Source organism: Rhagoletis pomonella, unplaced genomic scaffold (genome assembly GCF_013731165.1).
Source record: "Rhagoletis pomonella isolate Grant_MI unplaced genomic scaffold, Rhpom_1.0 Rhpom_scaffold_00012, whole genome shotgun sequence".
Taxonomy (NCBI): Eukaryota; Metazoa; Arthropoda; class Insecta; order Diptera; family Tephritidae; genus Rhagoletis; species Rhagoletis pomonella.
Genome location: NW_023458566.1, coordinates 6892686 through 6912154, shown reverse-complemented (window position 1 = coordinate 6912154; position 19469 = coordinate 6892686). Strand labels below are relative to the sequence as shown.

At 34.2% G+C, this 19469-nt stretch overlaps 2 protein-coding genes across 3 annotated transcripts in view; one reads left to right on the top strand and one right to left on the bottom strand.

Moving 5' to 3' along the window:
* Nucleotides 1–5571, bottom strand: part of LOC118747741 (angiopoietin-4-like) — a 16986-nt gene extending 11415 nt beyond the window's left edge. For both annotated transcript variants that reach the window (XM_036481865.1, XM_036481864.1), the window contains exons 1-2: nt 4999–5571; nt 184–329 (exon numbers count right to left, since the gene is read on the bottom strand). In XM_036481865.1, the coding sequence (XP_036337758.1) occupies nt 184–329; nt 4999–5133 (281 nt within the window). In that variant the 5' untranslated portion in view covers nt 5134–5571. The remainder of the gene's footprint in view (nt 1–183; nt 330–4998) is intronic.
* The window catches only part of LOC118747743 (GTP-binding protein Rhes), a 100314-nt gene that overhangs the window by 62974 nt on the left and 17871 nt on the right, over nt 1–19469 (top strand). The gene's annotated exons all lie outside the window — the stretch shown is intronic.

Here is a 19469-nt window from a genome sequence, read left to right as displayed (position 1 = left end):
ATAAAATAAAATAAAATAAAATAAAATAAAATAAAATAAAATAAAATAAAATCGAATAGAAGTACGTAAGCCTCAGCTTTCTTCCTGAACATACATAACTACATATATACGTAGATTATCAAATTTAGTTTTCAATACGATACATATGTAGTTCCTAGACATCATGCTACAATATTCACTTACTTATTTTCAATATTCTCTAAGCGTCTTCGCAAATCCTCGTCCAGCGTTGCTAAGACGCTCACGCGATCATGCAGTGTAGTTAAAAGATCCTTACAGCTTTTGCTCAATCCATCGGAGGACGGCGCCGCTACTGATGTACGAAAATGCTACAATGCCAAAGGCAGCATTGAATGTGAAGGGCGAAAAAAAGGGTGATGTACCAGGTTGTATTAATTAATTGCAAAAAATTATTTAATTGCTTATTTTTTAATAAGTGAAAATTTAGGTATTTATCTATTATTAGTAATAACTTAGTTTCAAGAATTATTTCTCTTCACAAATATTTTGAGCATTCAATTCGAAATCTAAAAATATAAAACTCGAACGAAACCTTGTAGAAAATGTTGCATCGAATCTGCAATGAAAGTAACAATGTATTCGCTGACATTTCGGCCTTCTTATCTCCCTTGCGAAATTGCCAAATTGCAGACGTAATTACAATAAATCAGGTAAATAAGTAAAGGCATATGTATGTACGTGTGGGATGGGTAGAAAAAAGAAAATTTAAATGTAAGTATGCCAAACTCGACAGCCTACATTCATACATACAATATGCATCTTTTTCAAGCATCTCTTGTGAAAAAAATACTTTTTTTTGCTACACACTCCTACCTACCACTATGCATAGGTATTTATTTAACGCGAGGCCATTTCTACAAGATGTGTACATACGTAAGTACATAAGTACGTTAAGGTATCCCAACAGTAGCAAGAAACGGGATTTTTCCAACTGTACTAGTAATGGATTTTTCTGCTCAAGGCATTCGGGCACAGTACAACAAAAAAGCAATCGCCATGACCAAAGCCAATGCCAATGGCAGATCAATTGAGCGGCATTAAAAGTTGTTGGACAAGAATTCATTGTAAATTAATTCATATTTATACCCGAGCGCACTTGTGCACAAGGGTATTATAACTTTGTTCACATAACGGTTGTTTGTAACAGGCAAAACGAATCGAGATAGATATAGACAAATGTATACATAAATGATCAGAATGAAAAGAGAAATCGATTAAGCGGTGACTGTCTGTCCGTCCGTCCGTCCGTCCGTCCGTCCGTCCGTCTGTGCACACGATAACTCGAGTAAAAATTGAGATATCTTAACGAAACTTGGTACGTGAACTTCTTTTGGGCGTGGGACGGACGGTATTGAAAATGGGCGAAATCGGACTTTAGCCACGCCCACTTCCCATATAACGGTAATTTCCAGAAATACGAAAACTGCGATATTTTAGTAACTACTGAAGATAATCCACTCAAAATTGATACTTACAATGAGTTTCAGAGGGAAAATATGAATATTATAAATTTTTGGCAAATGGGCGTAGCCACGCCCACTTATGGTTACATGTGTATATCTTGGTAACCGCTGCACCAATTTCTTCCAAACTTGGCACAGTTGTTGGCCTTAGTACAGCATACTAAATGGCTGAAAATTTTAAAAATCGGACAATAACCACGCCTACCTCCCATATAACGGTAATTTTCAGAAAAACGAAAACTGCGATATTTTAGTAACTACTAAAGATAATTCACTCAAAATTGATATTTGCAATGAGTTTTAGACGAAAAATAAGAATATTACAAAATTTTGGCAAATGGGCGTAGCCACGCCCACTTATGGTTACATGTGTATATCTTGGTAACCGCTACACCAATTTCTTCCAAACTTGGCACAGTTGTTGGTCCTGGTACAGCATACCAACTTGCCGAAAATTTCTAAAATCGGACAATAACCACGCCCACATCCCATATAACGGTAATTTTGAGAAATACAAAATCTTCGATAAATCAGTAAATATTGAAGCTAATTTATTCAAAATTGATGATTGCAACAATTATTTACCAAGAAATCAAAATTTTTGGAAAATGGGCGTAGCACCGCCCACTTGTGATCTCATATATGTATCTCGCTAGCCGTTCTAGCAATTTGCACCAAGCTCGGTATGGTTATTGTGCTTGCCACATAAAAGCAAACCGTTGAAAATTGTTGAAATCGGACTAAAATTGAGGCCGCTTTTCATATAACGGTAAATTTCAGATATGCTTGAAATTTCAATATTTCGAAATTTAAGGACGCTAATTTACTTAAAATGTATACACCCCGGCTTACCATCTAGCGGTAGCTTTCGGAAAGGTGAAAGACATATATTTAATACGTGCGCCGGGTATTTAATGTTCGGCTCCGCCCGAACTTAGACTTTCTTACTTGTTTTATTTAAATTTATGGTACGCCATACCTATGTGGGTTTACGTAAAGTTTTTAATACACATTTATATACATATACATATATGTCACTACCTAAATTTTTTTGAGGAAACGTTGTATGTTTACCGACATCACGGCGAAAATGTGCATATTTGGTAATACGAAGGCAGAACTCAAAGGCCTTACCTTCACATATTAGTCGATTTACCTAATACGACGGGCTTACAGTGCAAAAATACATAATATGTAAATCATTAGATTTGAGTGAATATTGCTAAGTAAAATTTTACTAATTTTACAGGAGATACAAAAATCTCTTCAAGAAGTATTTTGCCAAACATTGAATACGCAACGACCGAAAATAACCATTTAATATGAGTATTAAAATTTTTATTTTTAGGCCATAGATAAATCGATATTTTTTGTCAAAAATAAACGTTAAATCTAAATTTTTATTTTTTCGGTCAAATTTAATCTTTATATTGTGATTTTTTTCGATAATTTTTAACCATTATTATGGAGACAGCATTTTTACGAAAGTTTTGTTATCTTTTACGATTTAAAAAATTAAATGTGAAAATAACGGTTTTAGATAGTATGATAGAAAAAATCAAAATAAGCTTTAAAAATTGTTCGAGAAAATAAAACTCTAACATAACATACTAATGATCGAAAATAGGTTAAGTATTATTGCCATTAGAGGTTCTAAACAAAAATGAATAAAAAACGAAAAAATATCAAACGAAATTTTTATGGTAAGTAGTACGTATGGACCGTGTGAATTAAAAAAAAAAGTGGCTACTACAAGGTTTACAAAATAAAAAAAATTTCCAAAAAATTATTATTTTGGACAAAATCTTACCAAATTCGTAAAAGTGCAAAAGTAATGGAATGAAATTAAAAACAAAAATACGTGTTCATTTATTTTTCAAGCCGAAAAGCATATCTTATTCTGAAGTTAATTCTCGATATACCATCGCACTGCCTGCATGATTTGAAATGGATGCAGGCAGGTATTCTTTTGGCCTTATCGAACTCTCCATGCCTCTTTTGAACTTGGAAAATTTTCCATTCATGAATGTCAACGATGCATTTTTGATAACTCTTGCGTCCTTTATCAAAATATGAGTTCTCACAAAAGTGGACTTTCCAACTTTTCACTTCAAACTAGCCTTTTTTTCGAAATTTCAATTGCGATAATTTTGTTGATAGTTAAACTAAATTCTCTCTTTGGTATTCATAATACGTTTTTGCCTACATAAGTATGAGGAAAAACTGTATTATTTTATATAATTTTTTATTTAAGCTCAAAAACGACCACATTTTTATAATTTCAGTTTATTTTTTCATGAGAACCGATCTTTCCTTTTCTTGAGTTTCTGTAATCAATTTTTTTAACTTCAATTCTCGTAGTTACTAGTTCGATCTGTCATCAATATTCTTTAACGATTGATACCAATTTTACTTTAAAAAATGTTATTTTCCTCCAGAAGATTTCGGGATGATCTCAGCTATTAGCTAGCTTTTTGAAATGATTAATGATCAATTCAAAAGATTATGTCTGAAAAAACCGCCAAAAGATATGTATGTATGTATTTACTTTAACACAGAGATATATTTATGTACATATGTAGGTAACCCTCCTAAGTAACTGTGAGTAGATATGAGCCTCTTTTTCTAAAGTGGCTCTTGTGCTTAAACTACCGGCTGCTTGTAACCGAATGCATCTGCAAATCGTTCTATCTAACTAAGAGCAAAACCTTCTACCATTTGTTGATGTAGTTGCACGAATAACCGACGCGTTCAGATACCAGTAACCGGTCATTTAAGCACAAGAGCTGGGAAATGACTTATGCCACTTTCAAAATAAACGGCAGTCATGAGTGTATTAAAAATGAAAAAGTACTCGTCATCTCGTTTTTGGGAACCTTTTTCGCTGTTAATTTGCCTTTGCAACTCAGCCTGAACAGGTGCAATGAACTCCAGCAGAGCGCATCTTCACATGAGATTTATTGACATTCCATTTACATACAAATGTGTACATATATTTACTTTTGCATACATATTTATTTTGTCACAAATGAGCCCACTTTTCTCTAAGAAATTGGAGTCAAATGTCGCTAATATAGAGCATTTTTAGCAGATTATTGGTATAGATATATATTTTTTGGATTTTTTATGATTTCGTGTCTCTTGTAGCTGAGTTTTCCACGGATGGGACCAAAGATCCTTCCGATTACGCTGTCTAATTTTTCCTTCGTGCTCGTGCTTTTATATGGCGATGAAGCATAGACGATGTTGACAACAGATGTGAAGGCTTTGTGGGCTTTCGAGAGACCTATTCTAAGCAAGGTCTAGGGCACCATTCGTGTGGGCAACGAGTACCGAAGAAGATGGAATGACGAACTGTATGAGTTTTTAACGACATGGACACAGTGAGGCGCATAAAACTACAAATTAACGCGCATATTTATATTACACCCTTATTAGTTATTATTTAATTATTGTGATTTGACATTTATTATAATATTTAACTTTATTTTTCATTTATTTTTTTCGCACCCACCCGATGGCTCCAGTTGGTTACATTTGTGCGCGTTGGATGCGTTTGAAAACTTTGTGGCGGCAATTGTTGGCACCAAGCGCGTTCGCTCAGCTGTATGGCCAGCAAAGCGGCTAAGAAGATGCTGGTGAAATGCATTTCGTTTTGATTTTGTATTTTTTTTTTTAACTTAGCGAGGAAAGTGTGACCCAGAATAACTGGTGTGTAGTTGGTGGTTGGTTTACTTTAGACCAACCTAAAAATTCTGTGGCTAGCCTGAATTTATGTATTTTTCACACTTTCAACTTAATTACAATCACTTTTTCAACATTTCCACTTATGTATGCAAGTTAATATGCAAATTTAAAAAACAAGATTTCTTAACAAAACACCAACATTAAGGCTTGGATTTTAATGATGATTATTAAAATACAATGATTTCTTCTTCACCACACGCGTGCGTCATAAATAAAAAAAGTGAAAAAAAAATCTCTGAACGCGTTGTTCAATCGTCTTGCGATTTCTATTAACGTATTTCAGTTTCCATCCGCTGATCGTGTGCGCACCGGGCGACTTGCGCGTCTATACTGGTCGCCTCGCCGTCTCTTTGATCGATAACTGGTTGGAGCTGCCTGACTGTTTGGCTTGCTTTGCCAACTAATCTCCCGCTTGCTTGGCGCTTTGGGTCTTGGCGGCTCTCTCGCTCGCAATTTTCGTTGATTTTAACAAGTATTTGTTTTAATTTTAATTTTTTTTTTGTTTTGCAAAATTATTTGGTTCGTTATCTCTTTCGCTTGCGGAAACTCCCGTCGAAACGGCAAATACTTGAGCGATTGTGCTGAAGCCCTGATATATTGTTGCTGCTAAATGTTGAGCGTAATCGCCATAAGAATTTTGCCTTGCTTTTAGCATGAAATGTTCCTGTGAAACTACATACATACATAAGTGTCTACAACAGTTTTCTTTGTTTAGATACATTGCAGTTGCTAAACCTTGCACAAATGTTTATAAATAATTTTTGCGTCATGTAGATGACAAAGCTTTCAACTACGAGACATGCATATGTAGATATTTTTCCAATTAGTGTTTTCTTGTGCAGATGTATGTGTATGTACGTGCTAAACTCTGTCATTTACACACACCTTTGGGTCAATGACCTGTGAATTCTAACAAAGCAAAGAATTACAATGTAGTCGTATTTCAAAAACGGCTTTTTGGATTTGTATTAAATTTAATATGATTGTGTTTATAACCCGTCAAATGCACGATTGTGTCACCGAGTAGGAATATAGGCGCCCTAATGAACTAAACTTTTAGGGGCTACTTATCGCAAACCGTGTTCAAAAGGGGCACAACTCAAAATTACAAGTTTGTCAGGAAATGCGAAAAACTGATCATATGAGCAAGAGACACTACCTCAGGTTTTTTTAATTAAATATAACAAAAATTTGCTCTAGCTTTTGCTTAAAGGTAAATAAAAGCTCTGTGTACATTTTTAGCGCATAATTTCAAAAATTACAAGTTTTGAGATATGCCTCTTTTGAAGACGGTGTGTGATATGTATGCCATCCTTCAGGGGGCACCCTCCGTCGCATGTACAGCTGGAAACAGGCACTTCAGCTGGAAGCAGGCTATACCTACAGTATTTTCTTTGGCTAGTGCTAGATAATGATGGTCTGGAATCATAAGCGGATATCAGAGGCCAATCGGGGTGGGTGTTACCGCTTTTCGGATTATCTTCTAAGCTGCTTCACCCTCACGTAGATTACCGTCGAATGAGTATTATAGCAGAGTGCTTGCTTCCCTCGAGGGAACAATCATAAATAATTTCCGAGGCGTCAGGAACCCCCAAAATACTCCTTGGTAGCAAAAACCCAGCGCTTTTAATAGCAATTTTCCCCGAGACACTGAACCAAAGTAACCCTAGCGTGATCGTATGGAGGCAATGAAAGCCGTATACAGCAGGGTAGTGAATATGTCGAGCAGCGTTCCACTCTGCTTCATTCCGTCAACAAACCTCTTGGAACGGAGCTATTGGCACAGCTTCAGGAGGCAAGAATCGCTGCCACGATTGAGAAATCGGTAGTAGATGTGAAGCTGGAATTCCAGAGTAACCGTGGTTATTTTCTTCATAGCATCCAGCATGCGATTGACAAGAATCTGACCCCCAAGCAGGACAAAGTGGCTCTCCTTGACGTGCCGGAAGATTTTCCTTAGATTGGCGTCTGCTTTGGTTAAAGTCAGTGACGACGAATCAGTGACGAAGTTGGTCAAACCAAAGGCGGAATGCCTACAATGATGAAATCACATTAAATTAATGCTGCGGACTAAAGAGCCGCAGAAAATGTAGTCAGGCTTCAGCCCTTACTGAGCGCTGGGATCTTCTATTAAAGCCGCTAGGTTTGCTGGAGATATAACAAACCCATCTCAGTTGAGACAGCTGGTTACGGAAAAGTCTTAAGTCCACTCTTGAGTCAAAGAATTATGCTAACGATCCGGCTTGGGCAAAGATGCTCCTAGACTGTCTAGTAGCAGTCTGGCTACTGTACTGACTGGTGTGAAGGAAGCTCAACCATCCATGTCGAATATGAGAACTGAAGCCAGAAAGCATGTCATAAAACAACCAATTTTGAACGCCCAACACTATTCAGAGAAGGCAGGGAGAAAGGGTCCAATGAATTGGCGCCAGTTTTTTTGTTTAAAGTTCAGCCTAGCTTCTACTCCAATTTGTCGTGTGAGTCTTGGTTGGCAAATTATTTTTAGGGCAGGCTTTTTGAGGTCAGAATTGCATTCGGAAGTTTGTTATTGCCCTACGGTGCGACCAGAAATGTAACCTGAGTCCTACCGATTGGCCATACGCACCTCAAACTATTCTGTTACGGAAGCCGTGCCAGTGCAGTTAGATGGTAAACAAAATACATTGCTTTCTAATTATTACTACGTAATATCTATTTGAAATTAATTCTTAATCCGCTTATAAATCTCGTCTAATATAAATTTTTCACTTATAATAGTGTTAATTATTTTTTTCTTTCTTTTTTTTCGATATTCACTGCCATTTATGCTATAATTTACATTTTTCGATTTTCGCAACAATGTAGTACATAAATTTCTACCGAAGCTATGTAATTTTTTAATTGTTATTATTTACGCCGTTTAATTCGCTGTGGCTGCGCCAGATTATCAATTCAATAGTTTCATTCATTTGCGGTTGTGGCGGCTAAAGCTAATATTATTATAGCGCTTTGTTATTATTTTTGCAATTGTGACGTGGCAAGTGCATATACATACATATATCAACTTAAAATAAATCCACATGTACATACGTGTGTGCATCTAACCCAATTAATTATTTTTGTCGGCATCTCTGCGGCTATCTACATAAATAGATGTTTAATCAGCGCGTTCCTCTAATTTGTAAATAAATAGCGAAAAAAGTTATGTGCATACACACATACATATGTAGGTAAATATATCAACATGTAAGTATACTATAGTTAGATATGCACAGTTTTAGCAAGCGTCATCACTATACCATATACATATATGTATAACAAAATTAATAGCATTAGTTTACTATTTAAAGCGATTGCGAATTATGCAAATCAATTTTCAATAGCGTAATTGTATACTGCGAGAGAATATGTGTAACATCTATTAATTGCGCTATCCAAATGTGTGCTCTTCAAGCAAAGCTACCTAGAATATTATTGGTGAGAAAAATGGTTATTGAACCTTTCTTCTCATCAGATCTTTAAATTAATCTTTTTTTTTGAAGGAGTAACTGAAATATTTAAATATCAAAATTTGTTCCCTAAATGCAAATAATTTGCAATCCGTAAAATTTGCTTACCTGTTTTTTACAAATACTACAATTGTGATATAAAAAAGAAGAATGCACCTAAAGTTCAGTAATACCGACAAATATTATCAAAAGCAATACCAAAAGCAATTACTGGACTTACAATATATGTATGTACATATATAAGAGTATGTATCATCAATAACTTACAACACTAGAGTCATAAAATGTATCCACAGTTTCCAAAATCTTAATGCGCCTTTTGTCTGAGTAACCTACCGACATCAACATACTTAAATACTTATGTGTGTGCATCCAAACTTTTTAGGTATGCTGACTTATATGTACGAATTGTAAACATTACTACATAAATAGTATACACTTATACATACTTATGCATATAGGTATGTATAAAGAAAAAAGAAAATTCAATGAAGAGAAAATTGCAGCAGTGATTTACGTACGTTTGAAAATTAAAATTGAATGAAAAAACGTAATAAACGACCGAAAAATTAAAATGCTTCGACTTGCTGTCTAAGCAGATTTTGGTACATATTTATGAAGGGACGATAGCTTTGAATAGACAAATACATATATATATATATATAAACTCACATATGTATATAAATCGAATTCTCGCTTGGTTGCGCTAAACTTTCTTTCATTCTTATTTGCGTACCCTCAGGACTTTCTTTAAACTGCTGAAAGAAAATTTTGAACGCTGAGGTGCAATATTTCTTCTGGTTCGATTATCGCGCCTAGGTTACCATTACTTATGTTCGATAAATATTTGTTATAGACCAACTAGTCGATGATTGGAAAACAGCAACGCTCATGGGAGCCAGGAAGTTTCTTAATGTCCAAAGCCCAACAGCCTGAGATAGAACTGAAGCAAATATTTTACATAGTGCAAGAAAAAAAATATTGTACCCCTATAGCTTAAAAAGGCTAGAAATACATGCTTAGATATATAAGCAAGTTGACATCAAATACAATATATCTGTGAAGTTTCAAGAGTTTACCACGAAATTAAAAAAACGGCAGCATGCAGAATATCTGTCACAGCTATTTTGAAATTTTTGAAATTTTACGATTTTTTTTTTTAATATCAATAATTTAGGATACTTCAAAATGTTAAAATTAAACGGTGAAAATGTTCTTCTTGCCAAAGCGAATTAAGTTAGTGTAGTAAAACGAGTGTGCCACCAAATGAAAAAAATTACATTGAGTAGAAAATTACCATGATTTGAAAAAAAAAAAATCCATTTTTACAAGTTTTATTGGCAAAATTTTTATATACATACCTGGAGAAAGTAATGTATATGTTCATAAGGAATACTATGTGAAAATCTTCCACGCCAATATTTAATTAATTTTAAATAATATGACTTTTAACTTTAACGTGTTAGATGACTGCGAATGGTGCTACGCGGCGTATACGTTACATACGCATCTACGGGTATATGTATGTATGAGCATGAGTGGTTATTTTTACCTTTTTACTTCGGCGGCTATTGCTTGTGACCACAGACCGAGTTCACCAAAGGTAAAAGGCTTCTTTTGTTGCAAATGAAATTTTTGAAATGATATTAACTAGGTCAATATCATTAAAAATACTAATAATTTAATTAGAAATTGCTATATATTTGTAATACATACATATGTTCTTTAATATATAAAATCAGCATACAAGGTTTTGTATTAATTTTCATTTTCATTGTTAATGTAAGTAACTAACAGAGTGTTGTACTTTTCTGCAAAGGCTAAACTGTGTTTACGACTTCTCATAAAATATCAAAATTAATTAAAATCATAGATACGGGCTTAAAAACGACACACATAAAATATAAGTATGTGTATTCAAAATATATGTGTTATGAGTAATTAAGCTTCTTATTGCTTCAATATTTCATTACTGGTGAACATTGGAGAACAATTAAAAATCTTCGCCAGAAATGCAAGTAGCAGAAAAATGAAATCATTAACAATAAATAGCTTATTTTTATTATTTAATCGTCACCACAAAAAGTCGTTCGGTACTATAATTAAAAATGAAGTAAATTGTTTTTTAGTTGTTCAACTAGTACTCCTTAGATGCCATTCTAGACAGACTTATGCAAAAAGCTTGCTGGTAAGAAATAAAACATTAGATACTTTTGCCTTCGTTGTTTGCTTATATATGCATATATAGTAAATATTTATGTACGTAAATCTTTATTTGGAAACTTTTGTTAACATATGCTTTTTTATTGAAAAGGGCTTGATGAGATAATTCAATAATAATTGTTATACAATTAGTTTGATTATTTTTGCAGTACCTTCAAACGTATATATTGAGGGAAATGCGGCACTTTTATTTTAAATTTATCATTCAAAGCATTAAGGTATCGCCCTTCCTTATCCTTTTTTGATTACATAGTTTAGAATTCAAGCCTTACATATTTATTGGTATTGATATCTTGAAAAAATGTTTTGCCCGTTTTTCCTCAGATGGCATACAAATACTATACATATTTTCTATTGCTCATATCGGTACTACATATGTATATTAGACTGCATCACTCCCCATACAAAAAAAAAAATCGGTACTGTTTTTCCATTGGAATTATAAAATCTATTGTATATATTTTAAGACGTCCACCAAAATATTTCGGAAAAATATTAAGATTTAAGCGAGCTGGATCGATTTGAAAATACCTCCAAAAATGGAGTTTTGTATGAATAAAAATAGTTTCTTAAAGATCTTTTTTTGAAAAAATTCCCTCAAATGACAAAACGGTTTAAGCTTCAGAAATTTAATATAATAAATTTTGTAATCCCGGCGGAAAACCGCAACTTTTTTTGATGATGCAGTCTAATGTACATAGTACATACATACGTCGCTGTTCAAAAGTGTGTAAGAACATTTTAAAGATAATACATTTAATGCAAATGAGACAAGACCAAATAAGCCGCTGGCACACCTCAGATTACAAATGGAATACAGTTGTTAATATTTTTTTGCAGCATAAATAAGTTTGTATGTACATAATGTATATGTATTCATTAACCCCCTCATAGGCGTAGTTGAAAAAGCAACTTTAAAGGGAATGCAAAACAAACGTTAAAACGATATCATCTATCGGTTTGGGCAGAGACCAACAAAACTCTGCACATTGTCTTTGTATATGTCAGCACAATCGGCGCTGATGAGAGATTTATAGAGTAAGTTATATGGTAGACAGACGGAGAAAATTAATTTGAATTAATAAGCATAAATGCAAATTAAAATTTTGCCCTTACAGACGGCAGTAATGCGAATAAACCAGCCGCAAGGTCGTGGGTTCGAGTCCCACGGCCAGTATACTTTTTTTATTTCTTTTTCATTCTTTTTTTTATAAGTTCTATATTTTTTTTACGTTACTTTCAGTTAGTTGTTGAATTTTTAACAAAATTCATCTCTAAAAATTAAAATTAACTAATAGTAAAATAAGAAATGTGATATAAAATGAAGTAAAATTAAATATATAAAAAAAAATAAAATAAAATAAAATAAAAAAATATAAAATAAATAATAAAAACAAAAAATTATTCGCAATCGCTCCAACCGAGTATCGAACCTGGCAGCTACAGACTTGTAGCTCGCAACTCTCACCACTCGGCTACCGCGTACGCGAAACTCGACTGCTTCGTTTGCTTACTTGTACAAAAGACAACAACTGGCCGTTTTTACCAGTGTTGTCATCGAAAATTCCCCGGATCCGAGTTAATTCCAAAAAATTTCGTGCATTTGTTCGGCTGCTTATGCTCATTTTAAAGAGGAAAATGCATGAGTTAAAACAAATTAAGGCTGGTTATGCAAATAATCGAGCCCGTTTGTCTACCGTATAAGATAAGTAAGACTTTTATTCGCTGTTAAAGGGTTGTGCTTTTCAATTGCCAACCATATCTCAAGTGTACTCTAGATATACTTTACCATATACCCATATGCGCCACTGTGATTGCTCAACCTTAAAACGGGTTTCTTGAAATCGTGCTCTTTGAACAAGTTTAATCTTTAAATTAAATGTATACATAGTAGGAGTGTATACGCCCCTTATATCCCATCGTTTACTCATAACTACCTTTATGAACTGTCGTACCTGACTAATTGCTGTCAAGGTGTCTGTGCTACGATAACACTTCACTAGTAGAATGAATGTCTTTGTTTCATTGTTAGCTCATTTCAACTACTACTTGCAATTGTTATGTGTACTTGTGTACATACTGTGTACAAGTACAAAAGTTCTTGCCCACACCTGGCTGCATACTGTTAAATATACAATTGCTCATATTTATGATTTTGTTGGTATGAATAAGTTAACTGGAGCTTTAAAGATGACTTTAAGACAGATATGAATGAATATATTATAAGTTATTACGAAGGCACGAATGCACCTATGCATGCATGAGGTAATTATGTACAAGCAAAACGGCATGAATTGAAATTGGTAATTGTTAGAATGTTTAGAATAGTATTTGATATATTGATTTTGTTAAAAATTGAAAATGATCTTTTGGCATAAACACGTACATATTTATGTACGTACGAGAGTTATGATTTTGAATTCTTCTTTTGTCCCGATTGGAGTCGGTTAAGGCGTGTCGCACAAAAAGTTCAGGTTACCCTATGAAGACTTCTTAACCGACTCCAATCGGGACCAAAATTTATATGCGATATTTTCGTGTATTGTAGTATCGATTTTCAGTATTAAATGAAAAAAAATTTTTAATTTTTGGGGCTCCATAGAAGCATGTGGCCTTTGGCCTCTGTGCGACGCGCCTTAACCATCTCCAATCGGGACCAAAATTTATATGCGATATCTTCGATTATGGTAGTATTGATTTTCGGTATTAGATAAAAAAAAATTAATTTTAATTTTTTGAGTCTCCATAGAGGAATTTGAAATTTACCCCCTGTGCGACACGCCTTAACCATCTCCAATCGGGTCCAAAATTTTTATGTGATATCTATGACCGTAGTATTACCGATTGAGGGCGTGAGACTGAAAAACTGTAAACAATCTTTCATTTGATTTTTAAGGACCACCCTAATGCACATATGTTTTGGTGGGGTAGAAATTTTAAAATCACAATTCTCTTTATGCTGGATACAACAATAACAGCAATCAAAATGTCAAAAATATATTTGGTTGCCATTCACTCATTCAATACTTTGGCACATTTTTTTTTTTTTTAATTTATTGCCTGGAGGCGAGTGTTGATGAGTGCCATTTCATAGTTTACATTCGCTTTCTACGAATCAGCTAACTAAATTGTAGCGCATGCAAAACGCGTCCGACAGCAATTCATCATCTTTTTCAGCAGTCAGACTAATGGCGGTGATATACTATTTGACGACAATAGCCCGTAATTTAGTTCGACTTTTACATAATATTTTATTTGCCAAATTTAGTACACTTACAAATTACTCGTAATTGAAGTTATGCATACGTTTTTGTTATTTTTTTAAGCAATAGGACGGTGCTTTGTGATTTGGACTACCGATTTGTGATTTGAAGAAATATTTATGTATTTTTTTACATCAACGTTGAAATTTGGTTTTTATGCAATAGCTGCTGTTCGAAGATCTCAAAAATGCGGAACATTATAATTAAGCGCTGAAGTTATAACGTTTTTAATAGTTGTTCATTTCGAAATTCGCTAAAAATGATGATATTATTTTTGAGTGAATGTATGAGATTTTGTTGTACATGTCGAAAAATTTTGCTAAGGTATCAAATTATAAGCTTTTTTCGACCAAGTTTTTATTATGAATAATGTATTAGCAGAAAAAGTAAAACCCATTTCCTTCAAAATTGCTAAAAATTCTAAATTAGAGCTCCTCAAAAGCTTTCATTAAAAAAAAAAATTAATTCCAGTTTTGGACCTCTGATCTACATCTTCAAATTTATGTACATATATAAAAAAAAGGTGACCAAATTTTACAACTCCTTTGGTATGTATTCATAATTTGGCGCCCCTAAATTAATGCAATTTGTCTCATTGCCAATTGCCTTTTGAGTGTTGCTGTGTGTATTGAATAATATACGGATGATTTTATCGATATTTTTGTCAATATCAGTACCGATAAATTTAGAAATAGAAAAAAGCAGAGGTATAAACTTTTTTTAATATTATTACAATGCGGTTGTTCAAGCTTGCCTGGTTATCAGGTTATCTGGTTAAAAATAATTTGTCTGTAGTATAATTTATTGTTGTACAAAAACAAAATACACAACAGAAAAATTATTTTTAAGCAGTTAACCTGATAACCAGGCAAGCGTGAACAACCACAATGTGTAACACAGTCCACACATAGCCTCGGATGTTTGTCGAGATTTCTCACCCTAATTTTCCTTGGTTCTTTATAAATTCAAATAATCTTTTTAACGCCAAACCGAGTCAAATAATACATTAATAAATATTACAAAAAACAAATGGAATTTTAGTTTCTCAAATCGTAATCATTTTTTACTCAATGTAATTTTTTTTTCATTTGTTGGCAGACTAGAATGGTAAGAACATTTTCACCGTTTAACTTTAACATTTAGAAGTATCTTAAATTAGTAAAATTGAAAAAAAATCGTAGAATTTAAAAAATTACAAAATAGCTGCGGCAGCTGTCATTTTTCTCATGACTCTAATACTAACATTCTACTTGAAAACTTCCCAAAGTTATTAAAAAAAAAATATGATTTTTTCGAGTGACAATGAAAAAATTAGTAACTCGGTACTTTTTCGCCTAAATAAATGTTTTGAGGCTAAAATCTTTCAAATACTTGATTTGTTTTTTTATTGTGCTTGTTTCTGGAACTCCTTTGAGTGAAATAAATGCAAGAAGAATGCTTTAGAGAAGGGAGTGATACTAAAAAAAAACAACTCGTGAGATTTGCTCATATGCACTCTATCATATAAAATTCACAATTATGAATCGCACGCTGAACTCAACAGTTAGTTCATTCGAAACCAAATTTTTCACGTTCCTGAAACACTTCTATAGTGGGGACTCAAAATCCATATCTATATCGTGGTACGGTCTAAAGTATATAAGGAATAAATTTTGCAAGAATTTCTTGAAAAAATAAATCCAATTTTAGTTATTTTCATCGGAAGCTCGTGCTCAACATTATTTACTCTTCTACTTTCATGTGCTGCAAATACATAGGTAACGATGCCTATTAATGGCTAAAAAGTGATAAATTATAAATGAAGAACCTTTGGATTCTGCGAACAAGCCGTCAACACCTCACTGAGCACCTCGAAGTTGTGTTGGTGGCCCAACAATGTTTACAGCAAATAAAATGTTTACTCTTTGGAAATTTCTTGCCAGCAGATTTACTCACACATTTTGCGGAGAAAATTCGTTTGATTTTATATTCGACCAAGAAACATACAAATAATTGTTTATTAATGAAAAAGAAATGCAAAAAAAGTTTAAAGCGTTTTAGACCACAACGCGTAGTGCCTAGCAAGAACCTTGCTGAGTATTTCAGAGTATCCAAGTGTGTGAATATACTTTATATTTATGCTTGTACATATGTACATATGTATCGGGTGATTTTTTTGAGGTTAGGATTTTCATGCATTAGTATTTGACAGATCACGTGGGATTTCAGACATGGTGTCAAAGAGAAAGATGCTCAGTATGCTTTGACATTTCATCATGAATAGACTTACTAACGAGCAACGCTTGCAAATCATTGAATTTTATTACCAAAATCAGTGTTCGGTTCGAACTTTACGCGCTTTACGTCCGATTTATGGTCTACATAATCGACCAAGTGAGCAAACAATTAATGCGATTGTGACCAAGTTTCGCACTCAGTTTACTTTATTGGACATTAAACCAACCACACGAATGCGTACAGTGCGTACAGAAGAGAATATTGCGTCTGTTTCTGAGAGTGTTGCTGAAGACCGTGAAATGTCGATTCGTCGCCGTTCGCAGCAATTGGGTTTGCGAAACACATTTCGAACCGAACACTGATTTTGGTAATAAAATTCAATGATTTGCAAGCGTTGCTCGTTAGTAAGTCTATTCATGATGAAATGTCAAAGCATACTGAGCATCTTTCTCTTTGACACCATGTCTGAAATCCCACGTGATCTGTCAAATACTAATGCATGAAAATCCTAACCTCAAAAAAATCACCCGTTATTTTCATACATGTGGGTATTCGAATGTACACAAAGATCTACGTTTGACTGAAGAATAGCAAAACAAGCTGCCAGGTTTGAAATTGGCCAGATGTGCCTGATTAAGTGTTGTGCCAAATCTTTTCAAAATCCGTCTCCTTATATCTATTCTTAATGTATTTGCTAAGTACATTTTTGAATATGAATCTTGTTTTGGTCGATTCGGCAGGTCATGGCCGTTGCTGGTAACTATTCAGCATCAAAAATCAAAATCCATTCGTCATCAAAAATTGCCTTCGTGTTTTTTGTTTTAATATTATTTTATTTACAGTTTTCACAACTTTTTTATTGAATTGCACGCGCGCCGTGTCTTCTGCAGCTGTGATTAACTACTAATGACTTTGTATTTATGTATTTCCGACATGTTGAAGCATGCATCTTGATAAGATTTTAAGTGCTGCCTACAATTGAGCTGTTGGCAGTGGAATAATTTTTGTATACCTTTTACTAAAATTAATGGTGTATTGTACAATTTTCTTATGTCAATAAGTTTTGTTGAACTAAAACTTTGAGCAAAAATTGTAAACTCATGAATTGCATGAATATCGATTAGCTCCGAAGACGTCGCGACGTTGTGGAAAAAATACGTGTTGTGAAAAAAATGTGAGTCCAGCTGATACAAATGCATCATGTTTATAAATATCTTGACAGACAGTAAGCGACCCAGCCGAAATATAATAGGCGTATTCACCAAATTGCGCAAGTGACCTGGCACTTGGGCAAAAGAGCTGATTAGCTCAAAGCAACGAATGTTGTCAAAGTTTTTGCTTGAGCTAATCAGCTCTTTTGCCTGAGTGCAAGCTCATTTGCTCAATTTTCTGAATACCCCCAATAATTCATCATCTTTTCGGTTTGCACTGTAACCTCCTAGGCAATTTCGACGGAGTTCAGTAAAGCACGCTAGTCGTTTCTCTTCTGTGACAGCTAAGCAAAATTCATCTCCTCCTGGTCTTTCCATCGCTGAGGTGGTGTCTCTCTGCCTCCGCTACCACCAGGGGATACCGCTTTGAATACCCCCCCAGGTTAAAGGGACTGGATTCGCTACACGTGATTTATATTTTTTTTATACAAGGAGGAAGCATCGAAAGCTTGAACCCTGTAGTGTGGAACTGTAATCCGAATTAAAACTCCTTGTATGTCCGCTGCGGTACTTATGACGTTTGCCGAGACTGTGCGGAATCACTGCCATTTTTTTGGTGACTGGGTTATGTGTGGAATCAGGTTATCTGGCGCCGGATTTACTTCAAATGCAGAGCTAAGGAAAACTCGTTCCTCCCGGAAGCTTGGTTGCACAATCTGAAGTGGAAGAAATACGCTCAAAAAAATACGCTCTATGATCCCACCGGTGTTGCAACGGCGAGGCTCGCCGTGGATTGAGCTGTACGTTTGTTGGTCCAAGAGTTCGATAGGATGTAGGCCTGAGATGACCAGCGCTGCACCTTCCGACACCGTACGAAATGCCGAGCAGATCGTATTCCTTGATATACGAGGGCCCTATCAATTCTTTGACGGTGGGATTTACACAATATCCTCGACAAGATCTTACGATTCAGAAGGCTGTACCCCCGTAGTGAGCGAATATCAACTACTCGCCGTAATAAATGAAAAGGTCATATAATTCCAATATTTTTTTTTTTGTTGTTGTTAAGACCAAAAACCGTACACGTCACGCACCTGTATGGCTTTTGCCTCAGTTCGCCGGACCAGATACTTAATCGTTATAGTAGCACGGCTGATTTCACCCGTCAATTGAGGAGAAAAAAGTGTATTTTCTGGACTTGTTCTTATTGTTATCGATTCAATTTAAGTAGACGTTTGGGTGTTAAACTTTAAGAGTGCCCATTATTACCTTATGTAAACTAGCTCTTCTAAGGGAACTTGAATCAGCAGAAGTACTATACTTTCTTTTTTTCTAATCTTGTCGATTGGGTTATGTTATGTTATAGCCGTCTTCAAGGTTTCATAATACATATGTATATCCAATGGGTTTCTTTTCGGTACATCTTGGTATTAAGACTTTGTTGAAGAAACGATTAAAATTAGCTCTTGCCTTAGGCTCTTGTCTTGTCTTAGGAGTATTATCGTCCATACTCACCTTATCTCGAACAACTGGAAAATATACACATTTTTTTTTTCAATTTTTTCATCCACTCATTCGTTTTATTTATTTCAAATATCGATTTACTGGCTCATTCGATATAATAATTATTTAAATTTCAATTTTACTTAAATTTAAGTTAAACACTGCATTCTTTCTACATTATTTTTTCTTTTAACTTATTTATTTGTGTTCTATTTTGTTTTTTGTTCAATTTTGTTTTTGTTCAATTTCATTAAAATTCATAATTTCTACGATTTGCATTTGCAAGTTTTTATCTTCAGCATTTCGACTCGATAACGTTTCACATTTAGTTTTTGTTGTTTTTTTCTTTTCTTTTGTGTTTTTGACTTTTTACTAAATTTCTAAGATTTGATC